The sequence below is a fragment of the Cyanistes caeruleus genome, chromosome 31 (assembly GCF_971803275.1).
Source record: "Cyanistes caeruleus chromosome 31, bCyaCae1.hap1.1, whole genome shotgun sequence".
In the NCBI taxonomy this organism is placed as follows: domain Eukaryota; kingdom Metazoa; phylum Chordata; class Aves; order Passeriformes; family Paridae; genus Cyanistes; species Cyanistes caeruleus.
The window spans coordinates 1,459,757-1,473,889 of NC_141731.1; the positions used below are offsets into that span (position 1 = coordinate 1,459,757).

Here is a 14,133-nt window from a genome sequence, read left to right on the forward strand (position 1 = left end):
TTAGCAAGGATTAATTTTAATTAAGGCTTTAGCTTTTCTAATATCTTAAATTCTTCAAAGTTTATGCTTCAGCCTGAATGAAGAACAAATTTCAGAGGACTGGGAGCACCTTTTGGAATGGTTGCATGTAAAAAGACGGCACCCAGGTGCCAAAGATTTGTACAAAGTAGCTCTTGCCCACGGCTGGCCTGTCACCAGGGAAATGTGTAAAACTTGCATATCAGCCTGCAAGCAATGTCGCAGATGACTGCAAAGCCATCCTTTAGAAGATGACCTATGTCCTTAAGAAAGGGTAAAGGCTTATGGGATGCGTGGCAGGAAGATTATATTGGTCCCTTGAAGAAGTCAGGTGGTAAACACTTTGTGCTGGTAGGAGTGGAGATTATATGTGGGTTGGTCCAAGGCCAAGCTTTAAAAAGAACTACAGGAGATAATACTGTCAGCATTGCAAGGGTGGTTTGGAATTTTCCCAAAGCCACAAGAAATTCAATCTGATAACGGGTCCCACTTCACTGCCAAAATTGTACAGAATTGGGCAAAAGGTGAAAGAATAAAATGGACTTTTCACACCCCTTACTGCCCTCAAGCTAACGGGATTGTAGAAAGGACCAGCGGTTTCCTGAAACGGCTCCTTAAACCACAGGAGGGAAGCTGGGCTCCTTGGCTAAGGGAAGCTGTAAAAAATGTAAATGATAGATGGGAGTAAACAGGTGCCCCAAAATCACTGCCTTTTGTCCAAAAGCCCCAGGCATAATTCCCACTCTATGAGGACCAAGTGACCCTAAGGATCCAGCACACTACCCTGGACAACCTGCCCTGGTGGACCTTCCTACTGTAGGGCAAGTACCACTAGTACTAAAAACCTCCCCAAATAAATATGCATGGGTGGCCTCCGACACTCTGGGAAAAAAGCATCAGATCAACACATGCTGGATAATTCCATCATTTTAAGTTTCTGCCTTTTGGCAGCAGACTCTGTTGTGTTCACTTTCCACAGAAGAACACCGAGGGCCATGAAGACCAGATAAACCATGATAATACTAGTATTAAATAGGAAGTACTTACTATGGTAAGATACTTGTCTGCATCTTACCACAACACCATGGCCAAAACTCATCTGAGTGGCCGTGGTCTGAAGCTACCATCAGGTACACCTGATGTGTTCTAGGATCCTACCCCAGAAGCCGTCGGCCAAACCTAGTGACCGTAGTACTACACGACTCTTGAGGTACATACCGTCAAAATGACTGGGGTTGGGACTGAAAAGATTGGCCCAGGGTGTTAACTGGAACAATTGGTGAAGAAATTAAGGTAGGATGCAGAAAAGTGGAAAAGTCTCTTTATGAGAAAGCTTCCACCATTGCAGTCGCTGGAAATTTTCTAGAATCAGATGTGACAAGTAATTTGCACTCAACATCATGGCGAAACTCTGCGCCACAGCAGTGTGGTCATGTAACAAACAATCCCCCCTCATACTGTGTTGTCATTCAGAAAAATATCAGTTACTATACCCTGGACCCCTGTACCAACAAGGTGGAAATTACAAAGCTTTGGAAAAACCAATCTACTGACTGTTGGTATCATTTCACTTGAACCAAATCAACCTCTGTAACATGTAATTGGCAAAATGACAGATCATTCAGGTCTGAAAGGTCTAATTTATAGACTCAAAATCAGTGCTGTGGCACTGAGTGCAGTAATCACATACCATGGTGTAAGCCCCCCCCTGTGATGGATGACAAACATAATGTTTTCCCTCCCTTTATGGGAATGCAAGGTGATGATGTGACAATAACCTGAAAATTAATTGCTGAATCCTCATTGAACCTTCATACAGTTATGGCACGGGACCTCATGGCCATGTTCTGTTTTGTGAAATTCAAAATCTGAATTGTTGGCTAAAGCTAACTGACATACAATTTTCCCATCAAATCATGTGTGGTAAAAACAATACCAAATACTGGGGAGAACTTGATGTTAATGTTGTAACACCTACACCTACCACCACCCAACCACCGGTTATACTGAGCCTGAGAATTTTTGAAATTGGGCCATATATAATCAGAAAAATGGGCCAACAACAAATATTGTTTAATCCAGCGTGGTCTCTTAACCAAGTCAAATTGCTAATGTAAAACAATGTCTCAGAATTTCAGCCAGCTTGTTCACCTTTTTTGCAAGCATCTCTGAGAGGCGACAATTTGGTTGTAAAAGTGTAATTCTTGTAAAAAATGAATGACAAGAGTCATAACCGGTGTTGTGGGAAAAGGATTGGAAATTTTGGATAGTATTGACTTATAAGTGCTGATGAATGGCTAACTGTTCTGGGGTGACTTTACCTTTAAGATAACTTCAGGACCTAGGGAAGTTGAAGCTGCTGAAGGCTGATGGAAGTTTTTTCTCCTGACCAATTATTGGTTTTAATGGTTTTAACTATTGAGAAGTGAGATCAACCTGTGAACACCACCTGAAGATGTGAGGCCGGGAATTTCTTGCTCTCTTTGGTTTCTGGCTTCTGACGAGGTCACAGGGCTCTGTCTCGGCCTCCTCCCCCCCTCCAGGCCGGACAAGGCTGCAGAGGGCGGGGTGGGGGGAGAAACGGAGCCGGCCAGCCTGACTTGGTTTGCAGTTTCTGCCACTGAATTGAAACCTGACACCATCAACATCTGCAGCTTTAGCAAGATTTTAACTCTTTTACTACCTGCATGAGACTTGCAGATTAATCCTTTTTTTCCAGAGAGAGGGGAAGAGAGAGAGATGGATAATAAACATGAAGAAGACATCATAAAACCATCAAAGACAGTGATGAAAATAATTAAGTTTTAGCTGGCGAAGAGAGAATAAGGAGATGCTTTAATAAGCTGAAATATTTTTCTGTTAAAACTATAGAGATGAACAACAGTGTTCTGAAAAAAAACTCCTTTAATTCATGACAGAGTATATTGAGAGGAATGGAGTGTTCAGAGTGTGTATTTTGAGCAAAAAGTGGAGTAGTTGTGATACAGTGAAGTGCTGGAACAGAGGGGGAGAAGTAATAGTTGAAGATTTGGGGCCGTTAAGAGGGAAAGAGAAAACTTCTGATTCCATGGGGGCTCACAGAGACAAATGAAGAGAACTTTTGCCTTTGAATAACTCATCCTTAAAAATGACATCCCGAGACTCATTTAACCCATAACACACCTCAGAGTGATGTGAAATGGGAGGAGATAACTGATGGCAGGTTTTCCCAGGCAGATGGCATAAGAGAAATAGAAAGCTAAAACAGAAATTGTTTTCTTGTGAGAAACTCCATAAATTAGCAGAAGAAGACTTCTGTTTCTCTACAAAGACTGATGAAAAGACTATAGCAAGAATTGGAACTGTTGTAAACACCAAAGTTCTTTTGTCTCTATGTTGTCATGTGAACAAGGGAATGGTTAAATAGTGAGGGAGGAAAGGGTTTTCTGGAGGTTTTCTGGTTTTCTTATTCTTGTAGTTGTGTTAATAAACTTTCTTTATTCCTTTTACGTTTCAAGCCTGTTTTGCTCTTGTTCTAATCCCTATCTAATAGCAAGAAATAAGTAAGTTTTCAAGTAATTTTTTAGTTACTGCTTTAAAACCACGACACTACCACAACTGGGGATGTAACCAAATTACAGCAACCACTGCAGTCATCCTTACCGGCTTTGGGAACCCAACAGTGGTTACTATCAAACATATTGCCAAATTGAGAAAAGGAAAATGTAAATGATCACAAATTGATAATTGATGCACTCGGTGCCACACAAAATAACATCTCTTTGGCTCTTCTTAGCTGCATTCAGGCTCAGTTGTGGATGCAGTCAGTTACTGCCTCAATGGTAAGAGAAGGCAAAGAAGGCACTTTTCCTACTGAAAGCCAACAAATAATTTGGGACAATGCCACTGATTTTGAAAAAGAATTCAAATCCTGGTGGAACCTAGTAAATTTTACCTGTGACCCCAGCACAAACACAGCCACAGCCTTTGTACTGACAATACGTAATGCTTCAGTGCATTCAATATTCCCTATCATTGCCTTAGGGCTGAATCATGATGGAGCTGCTCTCTATCCTTTTGAGCTTATGGAATGGGCCCGTCAAATTGGTGAGAAGTGGCAAACTGTTGGTTTGGAAACTTAATTAATAACTTAATTCACTGTTAATTTGGAAACTTGTATTGTCCGGGAACAACAAGGGTTTATCTGTGAAAGTAATGCAACCAGAGCTCAAGATATTTGTTTGGACACGGAACAAAATATCTGCTACTCTGAAATACATCCTACTGAGACTTCTGAAACTACTTGTGCATATAGGACATGGATGTGCATGTTTGAGAACTGCTTGTGATAGTATACTTCTAGAAATCTTAGTAGTGAATACAAAAAAATCATTCAAATTTTTGTGTTTGTAATTTTACTAAGATTGCAGGAGGTGATTTTTCTTATGTAGTCCCAGTTATTTCTTACCACCTTTTACAGTCCATTTACACACTGATCAACCATTTCTTGCCTACCTCTATTGGGATGAACCTCACTCAGGTAAAGCAATTGTTGCTTCAGCAGGATTTAATTGAAATTTTGGAAAAGTAAAAATAGGGAATCAGCCCTCATGATAAAGAAATTGCCTGAATTTGTTTATTTGGGTTTTATTTGATTAATTGAAATTGCTTATTCCTTGTAATAAGAAGTTGAATGGATATTTCAATTGAAAATTGATTCTTTGCTTTTGTCTTTCCTTTTTTCTTGCCCTTATCTTTTTCCTACTTTTCTTTTTCTGTCTGATTTTCTGTCTCTGTTTTCCAGGGTACGCTACCAACCTTTGAGGAGACCTGAAGACTTCGTAACAACACTACAAAGGAGCCCTCTTGACGCTGATCGTGAGTCACGGTGTGGTGTAAGAGACGGTCTGAAGTTTTCCTCATTTGCCTCACGAGCATGGCAAGAACAGAGACCGAGACCCTGAGGAGCCCAGGGACCTTTGTGCAGGGGTTCTGGCCTGGTTGAGGTGGATGCTTGCTAAGCCATTGTTTGAAGGGGTGCTCGACCTACAGCACAAGAGTGATTGTTTGCAGGTGTTTGCTGTGCTGCCACGGAACACTGCCTTCGTTCCTGCTGCTGAGCAGGGACTTGTGAGGAGCGGGGCCTGTTCAGTACCTCACACCTGCTTCCCAGAGCAACGGGTCACACCACAATAGCCTATACATCTCCCCACCTTTTGGCCAACTGCCCTTACCTTGGAACTTGAGACTCTAAAGGTGACTTTTCTAAGTTGCTTTTGGAGAGAGAGTTCCCCATAGAAGAAGACACTGGCGACCCCATCTTGTCCATTGGTAGCTATACCTCCCACCCCGTGTCCTCTCTTTACTTTGCCTCTTTATTCCTCTCTCTCTCTCTCTGTTTCTCTCCTTCTCATCTATTGCATAACCCATGATGCTGGCACTAAAATAAAGATGCATTATTGCTGTTGTGATTTAAACTGAAATCCCTTGGTGTCCTTTATGCACTCTGAGATCAAACGAACCTCTCACGACACCTGCCTGTGTGAGAAGATTGTGACACATGTATACTTCAATGTGTGCACAAATGATGAATCAGACAATTTCTAGCATCTGTGTTGTTCATCAGGCCAGGGGAAATGTTAGGAAGGATGAGAATATAACAGAAAAGTTTCACAGATATGAATGCTTACCAGAAGGTTCTCTAGAAATGAAGGCAAGCATATATACAAAGAGATATATACATATATATACATATGGATATATACAAAGACATTTGTAGGGCCACTTATTGCCGAAACCACCGAGAGAACAAAGGTTTAGTCGAGATGGAAGGTTTAGAACAAAGGTTTAGTCAGTTAGAAGGAGGTTTTATGGCTGAAGTCCAACAGCTTTAAGTGGTCTTCAAACAAAGCATGTTTTCTATAACTCCCAAGTGAAAAACCATAGGCAGACAGAAAGAAGTTTTTTACCAAAGCAAAAAGAATTTTCCACTGCAAAACAACTTTCAGAGTTTACCATGTAATTACTAACTCAAATGATTTGTTAGTCACTAACATAGTATGGTAATTTTAGCAGTTTTGATAGGATATATGTACATGTAGAGGTATTGTGTATGATGCTGATTGGTTGTTATGCAATGATACACACAGGGAAAGAAAGAGACATAATGCACTGTCACCAGAACTAAGTGGGCTTCAGGACACAGGGCTTGCCTGTAGCCAGCAGCTGCAGGCTGACCCACGACCCCCTGCTGTAATCTAGTCGACAGAATAAACAGCATTCTAAAGAAGAGCCATCTGAAGTCCCCATCTCTCCGCTGGCTCTAACAGTTCTGCCCTCTTCCTGATCCTGTGCAGGGATGGAGCATTGTTGTGCTTTCAGGAAGCTGTTCTAGAAAGCCTCAGATATTCCAAGCTCCTTTGCTCTCTGTGGATCCTTGCCACAGAATCCCTCACAGCCGGGTTCAGGGCACACTCAGCTTGGGTCTTCCAAAATCCAAGGCCTTCAAGGTGCTCAGTTAAACCTTTAACTCCACAATGCTGTGGAACTGGACCTTCAGCATAGGGACCTTTCCAGCCCGATCTGCGCTCCTTCCTCTGCATCTCTGCACAAAACACGGTGCAGGAGAGAACGGCAGGAGGGGCCTGTGTGTCACAGCGCTCTGGATTTGTGACCCTTCAACTCCACACAGATGCAGGTTTAGTGAAAAAGCCAAACTGTTTATTGATGGGATGCAAAGCAAAGGGATGAGCTGAGGAGCAAAAAAGGGGATGGTCTGAGGGCTAGGGGATGGAGCTGTGAAAAGGGAGGGAAAGTAGAGGGAAAAAGAAGGGATGGGGAGTGTCTAAGTGCCACATGGAGGGAGCTGTCAAAAGGGAGGGAGAGTGAAGGGAAAAAGAAGGGATGAGCAGTTTCTGAGGGCTGCAGGGACAGAGCTATCTACAGGCAGGGAGAGGGCTGAAGCTGCACGAGCTTCCCACAGGCTCAGCTGTGCCAGTTGTCAGCTGTGCCTGGAGCTCCAGCTGGTCTCTTCTGGTCTTAGCATAGTCTCATCTTCCATAGCGTCTTCCATGAAGATTGTATTCCTAAGCCATCAGACGAGCGTACCTCTGAAGCTTGTTCAGTTAATATCTGTTGGAGAACTTTGTTTCTCTGAGAAGGGTCATCATCTCTTCTCAGAGCTTGAAGTGCTGGAAGAGAAGGGAACAGAGCCACGATCAGAGACTGGATCTGTGGGAATCCTAGGAGAAAGTCCTGCCAGGGCCATCCCAGCCTGTTCTTGCCGTGGCCACAAGAGTTAAGGGGCCAACAAGATCAGCTGCAAGGTCCTGGTCACGAATCCACACTTCATCCAAATCCCCGCCCCATGTCCCTGAAATCTCTCTGTGATATTCCCACACCACCAAGATGTGCACGCAGGGAGAGAAGCCCTCTGAAGCCGTGGCACGGATTACAGCTCCCTGCCTGGGCATTTCAGACCCTCCAGTGCCAGCCCCTCAGTGCCAGCCCCCACTCACCCTCGATGAGGACCTGCAGCTCTTCCTGCGGCCCCCTCAGGTGCTTCCTGACCGTCCCTGGGAACACAGAGCCTGTCAGGGCCCCAGCGGCACAGCTCCCTGCCAGCGGCGCTGCCAGCCCTGTGGCCACACGGCCTCCCGCCCCGGCAGGGCTCAGCCCGGGCCCTTGCCGCATCCTGACTCAGCCCAAGGGCCCGGCTGCCAGAGGCCGGCAGCAGCCCCGAGGGCAGCCGGGGCTCCAGGGCGCCGGGTCCGGGTGCCGCTGCCGGGGCAGCAGCCGGGGCCGGGGCCGAGCTGCGGCAGAGCAGGGAGCCAGCCCGGGCTCGTGGCTCACCGATGAAGCTGACAGCCGCCTCTCGCAGGGACTCCTGTGGGCTGTCCAGATATGGCAGTGTCCGGCTCAGGTGCTCGGCTGCTTGGTTCCTGTCCTGTGCCAGCTGCAGAGAGCGGCAGGAGGGAAGGGTTGGTGCGGGCTCTGCCCCTCGGCCGGGCGCTGCCTGCGGCCAGCCCCGGCCTCCCGTGCCCGCCCAGCCCTGAGGCCCGGCCCGCAGCCCCACTGGGCTGGGGCTCCATCGGCACCCGGCTCGGGGCCACAGGAGCCTGGAGAGGAACCCGTGTGGCCCAGGGAAGGGAGCGGCGTGTGGGGCACAGGCTGGCTCCCCTGGGCGCAGCACTGGGCCACAGCTGCCAGCCCCACACACTGAGCACAGGGACAGGGATTTTCTATATTTGGGCTTCTCCAGGCCGTTCTTACCAGACACCCAGCAAACTTCCACAGCTGCTCTTTCCTCACCAGCTGCTTCAGATTCCTCCTCTTGAGGAACTCGGCCACACGAAGCAGTGTTTCCCGAGAGGCCTGGAGAGCAGCAGAGATGCAGAGATGGCACTGCAGCCCAGGGCACAGCACTCTTGTCTGGGTGACAGGGCCCAGAGGAAGCCACAACCTGGGAGGTTCCAGGACAGGAGAAAGCCGATGCCCCTCCCAGGGATGCACTGGCATCACACAAAACCTCACCTTTGCCACACGCTGGTTCTCATCATGGCAGTGGATGAAGAGTGGAAGCAGGCTCTGGTTCAAAATCTTCTCCAGAGGCTTCTTTCCCTCATCCACTACCAAGTCCATTGTCTTGAAGAAGAGTTCAAGGGAGAGCAGCTGCACATGGCTGTGGTCCTGGAGGAAAAGAAATGAAAAAGACCTTAATACCGATTCCTCCAGGTTCAACTGGACAAAGGCCCAGAAATCTGTAAGACACAAAGTTTCTGGGCAGCAGCCAATGCCCGTGGCTGGGGGCACAGAGCCTTACATGATCAAAGAGCAGCAGGAGTGCCTGAGCCAGGTTTGGGGCAGTGGTGCTGCATATCATGATGTCTTTATTGTTGAGAATATTGATGAACACCTGGAGGGTCATGCCAACCACATCTCCATCTGTATCACCCAGCAGGTGCTGAAGGTGTTGAGACAGGCTGCACATCCTTATGGCCTGTGTGGAACACAAGGCTGTGCTGGGAAGCCCTGAACGGCTGCAGCGCCAAGACCACCCTGGCACTGCAACCCCACCCTGCTGCTGCTGGGCCCAGAGGCCAAAGGCCTGTCCCAAAGCACTCAGGCAGGTGAGGCAGGAGAGCTGGGAACAGCTGCCTCAGCTCCTGAATCACAGCCAGCCCAAGGGGCTGCTTTGCCCAGCACAGCTTCAGCCGCTGCCCCGTTCTCACCATTGAGGGTTCCTTGCTGAGCACCACGAGGCCTCTGAGCGCCAGGCGACGCCTCTGCCTGCACTCGCTCTGCAGGTGCTTTGACGCGATCTCAAGGACACTGTCACCATGTTTAGTCAAATCTAAGCACTCGAGGACCTGAAAGGCACAGGGCAGTGACAGGGGAGCCTGCCGGCAGGAGCCTGGAACTGCACAGGGCTGGGCCCAGGCAGCAGCACAGAGCGCGGGCACCGTCCCAGGCAGCTGCGGCTATGCAAGGGGACAGGGCTGGCAGGCAGCTCAGCGAGGTAGTGCTGGCCATCGGGCTCACCTCCACAAGGAATGCCAGGAAGGACAGATCACAGCATGGCTCCTCCCTTCTGAGTGACTTGACCAGGTCGAGTGCAATGCAGGAACAGAAGGGCATCAAGCCACGGCGCATCTCCCTGTCGGGGGGAAAAAAGCACCAAGACCCTGATGGTGGGGGGGGGGGCGGGACAAACCTCTCCCAGGAATGACTCACAGAGATCTGTCCTTTCCCCAGCATCCCTGGAGGGATCATGGGTGCTTTGGGAAGTGACTCTTTTTGGGCACCCTCCTCTCAGCCTTTTCCAGCCTGCTTAGCCATCCCTCAGTGACGAGGCCCTCTGGCCATGACCACAGGGACTGTGTGAGACACCTCAAGCACAGGGCACAAGTTTCAGAGGCAGCTGGGAGAAGTGAGGCTCACCTGGCCAGCAGACCCACGGCATAGTGCTGGGTGTCAGCACAGAGCAGCGTGTCCCAGCCACGCTTGCGTCCCATTTCCATGACCACACTGTCACACCGCAGTCGGCAGAGCAGAGCCTTCATGACCTGCACTGCAAACCTGTGTGCAGAGCAAAGCCCAGGTCACACTGGGTGCACTGGTGTCAGCCATAAGGGCATGGGAAGGACAGGAGGACTGGCACCTGTTGGGGTTGCTGGGAAGGCGGTGTTGCTCCTGGCATGCTTTCCAGAAGCTGTCAGCTTCCATTGGTGGCATCAGCTGTGTGGTGATGACAACATGGAACAGCAGAGCCACAAACAGGCGGGCAGAATAAAGCATCATTGCCTCGCGGCACTGTGGCATCTGGACAATCACCCTGAGCCCCAGAGTTGCCTGCAAAAGAAGCACACCAAGACAGTGCTCAGTGCCAAGGTGTCCATGGGGCAGGGCCCGAGGGGAGACGCATGGGAAGCAGTGGGCCCGGTGCCCCCTGAGCCTGCTGCTAGCCCAGGTTTCAGCCCAGCGCCTTAGGCAGGCAAAAGATGTAGATCTCCTGGGGAAGCAAGCTCCAGGTGATCAAAGGCCATCTCCAGAAACTCACACTCAAGGGAAAAACATCCTTGTTGTCCCCATCAGAGGTGCAGGTGCTGCAAAGGGGCCAGTTCTCCATCACACAGAGCAGTGTAGGCAGCACTTTCTCAACTGCTGGTCCCGACGAGGCTATGGTTTGCCACATCATGGCAGCAGCTCTGTGGGATCAGAGCTCTGTGTCAGGGGTGTCTCAGTCACAGAGCCATGCCCTGTGTAGCTGTGGGGTCCCAGGTGACAGAGCCCCTGAGGGGCAGGGAGGGAGCATTGGCAGCAGCCTCAGAAAACAGAGGGGCCCGAGGCTCCTGGACCTCTCTGCCTGTTGGGCAGAGCCCATTGGACAGGCTGTGCAGGGTGATGGGCCCTAAAGGCTGGTGAGCCCTGAGCTCTCAAGGCACGTGGGCCCCATACCTGTCACATGATGGGGCACAGCGCAGGAGGGTCAGCGCCACATCGACCGGGTGTTCTTCAGCCAGCCTTATTATGTCAATTTTCTGCCTGATATCCACAGTGACATGGGACACAAGACTCTGGTGAATGCTCCGTACAATAGCTGGCACCTGGATGAGGCATGGGGAAGACATGGAGTGCTGTCCAAGGCAGCAAGTTCCCCAGCTTCCCCCAAGAAGTGCTTCCCTTCCAGTGAGGCTCTGCTGGCCTCAAAGGCTGAGGGGGCCCTGTGGTTGTGGCATGAGGGGGCACAGGATCCTGGGAGACCTCCAGTTCTGGCCCCAGGCTGGCTACCCGCTGGTCAGAAGAAGCAGTTCTCTTGCCAACAATGTCAGAAGAGACACAAGGGTCCTTGAAATAATCCCATATGAGCTCTTGGCTTACAGTGGGAGTGGGTGTCCTGTCGGCATTTGCGATGCCCTGAGTCTCTCCGGTGTCATCATCTGGAATTTCTGAGGGCTCAGCTGAATCTGGGCTGACATCAGGCTCTGCCTGGAGCTCAGTCAGCCCAGAGTCAGGTTCAGCTGTGCCCTCAGTTGCTGCTGTGATGTTGCTCTTTCTATGCTGAATGCGCAGGAATTTGCGGAACCTCTGTGCAGAATGAACAAAGGACAGGGAAGAGAGGCATGTTCCAAGGAGTGCTCCATGTGCAGAGCTGGACTGAGCAGTGCCAGCAGGCCCAGTCCAGGTGGGGATGGCTGCAGGTACCTTCAGCATTTTGTGAAAGCGGCCACGGGCGGGTTTCTGCTCTTGTCTCTCATCCATGGCTGCATCTGGAAAAGAGCAGCCAGAGCTGAGGGGCTGCGGGAGAGGCCGGAGAACACAGCCCAGCCCTGCACTCCCCAAGCAGGGACAGCCCTGGGGTGGCTCAGGGAATGGAGCATGGCCACTGCCAGGGGTCAGACCCAGCCCATATTCCGTCCTGCCCTTAGGAATGTCGGGATGGGATGGGATGGGATGGGATGGGATGGGATGGGATGGGATGGGATGGGATGGGATGGGATGGGATGGGATGGGATGGGATGGGATGGATGTGGCCTAGCTGGCTGCAGCCATCAGCCCTGTGGCCCAGCTCTGCCACTCACCATCCTGCAGTGGTCGGAACTCCTCTGGCTCTTCAGGCTGTTGTGCTGGGGCAGCTCCAGTGTCTGTCTTTCTGTTCCGTTGGAACACTTTGAACAGCCGGAGGAATCTGCCCGCCATTACACAATCTGGCCTCGAAGGCACCTTAAAGAGAGATGCCTTGGGATATCTCTGAGTCAACAGACTGTGCAGTTGTGCCTTGAAGGCACCTGCGAGAGAGAAGCCTCAGGAAGGCTACAGGACAGAAAGTCCTGCAGTCTCGTCTCAAGGGCTCCTGCACAATGACTGGAGACTCCTCGTAAATGACTGTGGTCACCAGGTCCTACAGTCTCACCTTGAGAACAGAGGTCAGAAGGATGGGAGATGCCTCAGAAAAGCTCCAGGTCACCAAGTACCGGAGTCTGGCCTTGAAGGCACCTGCAAAAGAAAAGTCTTGGGAAGGCCACGGGCCAGCAAGGCCCACAGCCTTGCCCCGCAGGCACCTGCAAAAGAAAAGTCTTGGGAAGACCACAGACCACCAAGTCCTGCAGTCTGGCTTCGCAGGCACCTGCAAAAGAAAAGCCTCGGGAAAGCCACAGGCCACCAAGGCCCGCAGTCTTGCCACGAGGTCACCTGCACGAGTGAAGGCTTGGAAAAGCTCCGGGTCAGACACAATCGAGTGCGCTGTGCGGGGGCTCCTCACAGCACCGCTCTGCCGCGTCCTGTCCCGTCGCGTGCACTGGGCACTGTGGCGTGGCCCTGTCACCGCCAGCCCCTATGTCACCACGTGTCACAAAGGGCCCTTGGACACCCTGTCCCTTTCCATTCCACCGTTACCATGCTGTGCTGTGTCACAAAGGGCCCTTGCACACACTGCCACCTGCCCTGGTTCCGCCCCCATCCCCCCCAAAGTGGCCCAGGTTGGAAGGAATCCCTTGCCCAAAGTGTCTAAGACAGCCTGACAGGAGCTTTAGGAACACCTCAAACCATCAGCAAACGCTGCCCTGCTCTGCAGGCTCAGGGCAGCAGGAGGAGCCCCCAGGGCTGCCGAGGCAGCCGCAGCAGGAAGGGCACGGGGCCTTGCACAGAATCTGCACAGGGGCCTGGCAGCACTGAAATCAGCAAGTGTGGCAGAGTCCCCACTGAGGCAGACCTGCCACCCCAGCCGAGCCCTGGCAGTGCTGGTGCCCTTCTCCTGCCCCAGAGACCTGTGCTCCTGGGGGGTTTCTGTGCCAGAGGGCAGCCAAGGGCCACGTGCATTGGGGGCTGGGCTCCTTCCTGCAGGGGCTGTTGGCACGAGCACCTGGAGCTACTGCTGGCAACGCTTAGTCTTGGTCAGATTAATTACGTTGGAATTATTTTCCCATTGAAGTCATTTCCTGCTGCTCAGAAACATCTTTGTTGGGAAGGCACAGAAGGATCTGACATTTAAGAACCCTCAGTTCACGAGAGCTTTACTTCCCCATTGCTCAACTCAAGAAGTTCCTAAAAGTGGCAGACTTCACCAATTAATTGCAATGGCCGGAGAATGTGAAAGATTTGCAAGTTTGCTTCCCATCTCAAAGCAGCAAGTCCTTTGCCTTAACATCATCCATTGAGAGTCACTTTACAAAATATAACACTACACAGAGGCTAAAAAAAGGCCATTCTTTGGTTTGCAAACCTTTGGTTTTCTGTGGAGGGATGATAATATCCTAATTCTCTGAAGGACTAAAGCTCTCAAGGAATGAAAGTCCACTCAGTATTACAAAAGTAGTCCAGACAATTGAGTAGATTGCAAAAAGGCTAATCCTCCCCCTGGTACAGATATCTAGGTGGCCAATAAATTTCAGCTCTCTCCTCTTCTTTTTTCCATGAGAACCAGGACCACTAACAGGAAAAGTCACAGATATTCCTTATGTCCTCCATAACCAAGGCTGTGCCAAACCACGGATGCTGCTGTCAAACTGACTCAAATTCCAGCCTAGACCTCTCACTTCCAGACAACTCCTTCCCCAACACACCCACCATCACCAACGCCCCCAAAACACCCTCACAGAACTCCTCAACACTCCACCAGGACCCCCAGATGTTCCCATC

The 14,133-nt window shown here is 50.3% G+C and overlaps 2 protein-coding genes across 2 annotated transcripts in view; both read right to left on the minus strand.

The window, feature by feature from the left end:
* LOC111922151 (uncharacterized) overlaps window positions 1-14,133 on the minus strand; it is a 181,524-nt gene that overhangs the window by 46,963 nt on the left and 120,428 nt on the right. The window lies entirely within an intron of this gene.
* On the minus strand, window positions 6,696-13,371 carry LOC147648678 (maestro heat-like repeat-containing protein family member 7). The gene is made up of 16 exons (XM_086866515.1): window positions 12,410-13,371; window positions 12,078-12,219; window positions 11,701-11,765; window positions 11,377-11,583; window positions 10,954-11,102; window positions 10,556-10,703; window positions 10,157-10,347; window positions 9,937-10,074; window positions 9,538-9,652; window positions 9,228-9,365; window positions 8,819-8,995; window positions 8,530-8,685; window positions 8,269-8,370; window positions 7,849-7,951; window positions 7,515-7,571; window positions 6,696-7,187 (listed from the first exon to the last, which is right to left on the minus strand). Exons 2-16 carry the CDS (start codon window positions 12,193-12,195, stop codon window positions 7,036-7,038), a joined length of 2,016 nt encoding a protein of 671 aa, XP_086722641.1. The 5' UTR covers window positions 12,196-12,219; window positions 12,410-13,371; the 3' UTR covers window positions 6,696-7,035.

Excerpts from the sequence above, each read along its gene's own strand:
- LOC147648678 (XM_086866515.1), bottom strand. The coding sequence starts at position 12,195 with ATGGCGGGCAGATTCCTCCGGCTGTTCAAAGTGTTCCAACGGAACAGA. Across the intron at positions 11,584-11,700 it reads GCTTTCACAAAATGCTGAAG|AGGTTCCGCAAATTCCTGCG; the intron begins GTACCTGCAGCC and ends CATTCTGCACAG. Across the intron at positions 7,188-7,514 it reads GCTGCAGGTCCTCATCGAGG|CACTTCAAGCTCTGAGAAGA; the intron begins GTGAGTGGGGGC and ends CTTCTCTTCCAG.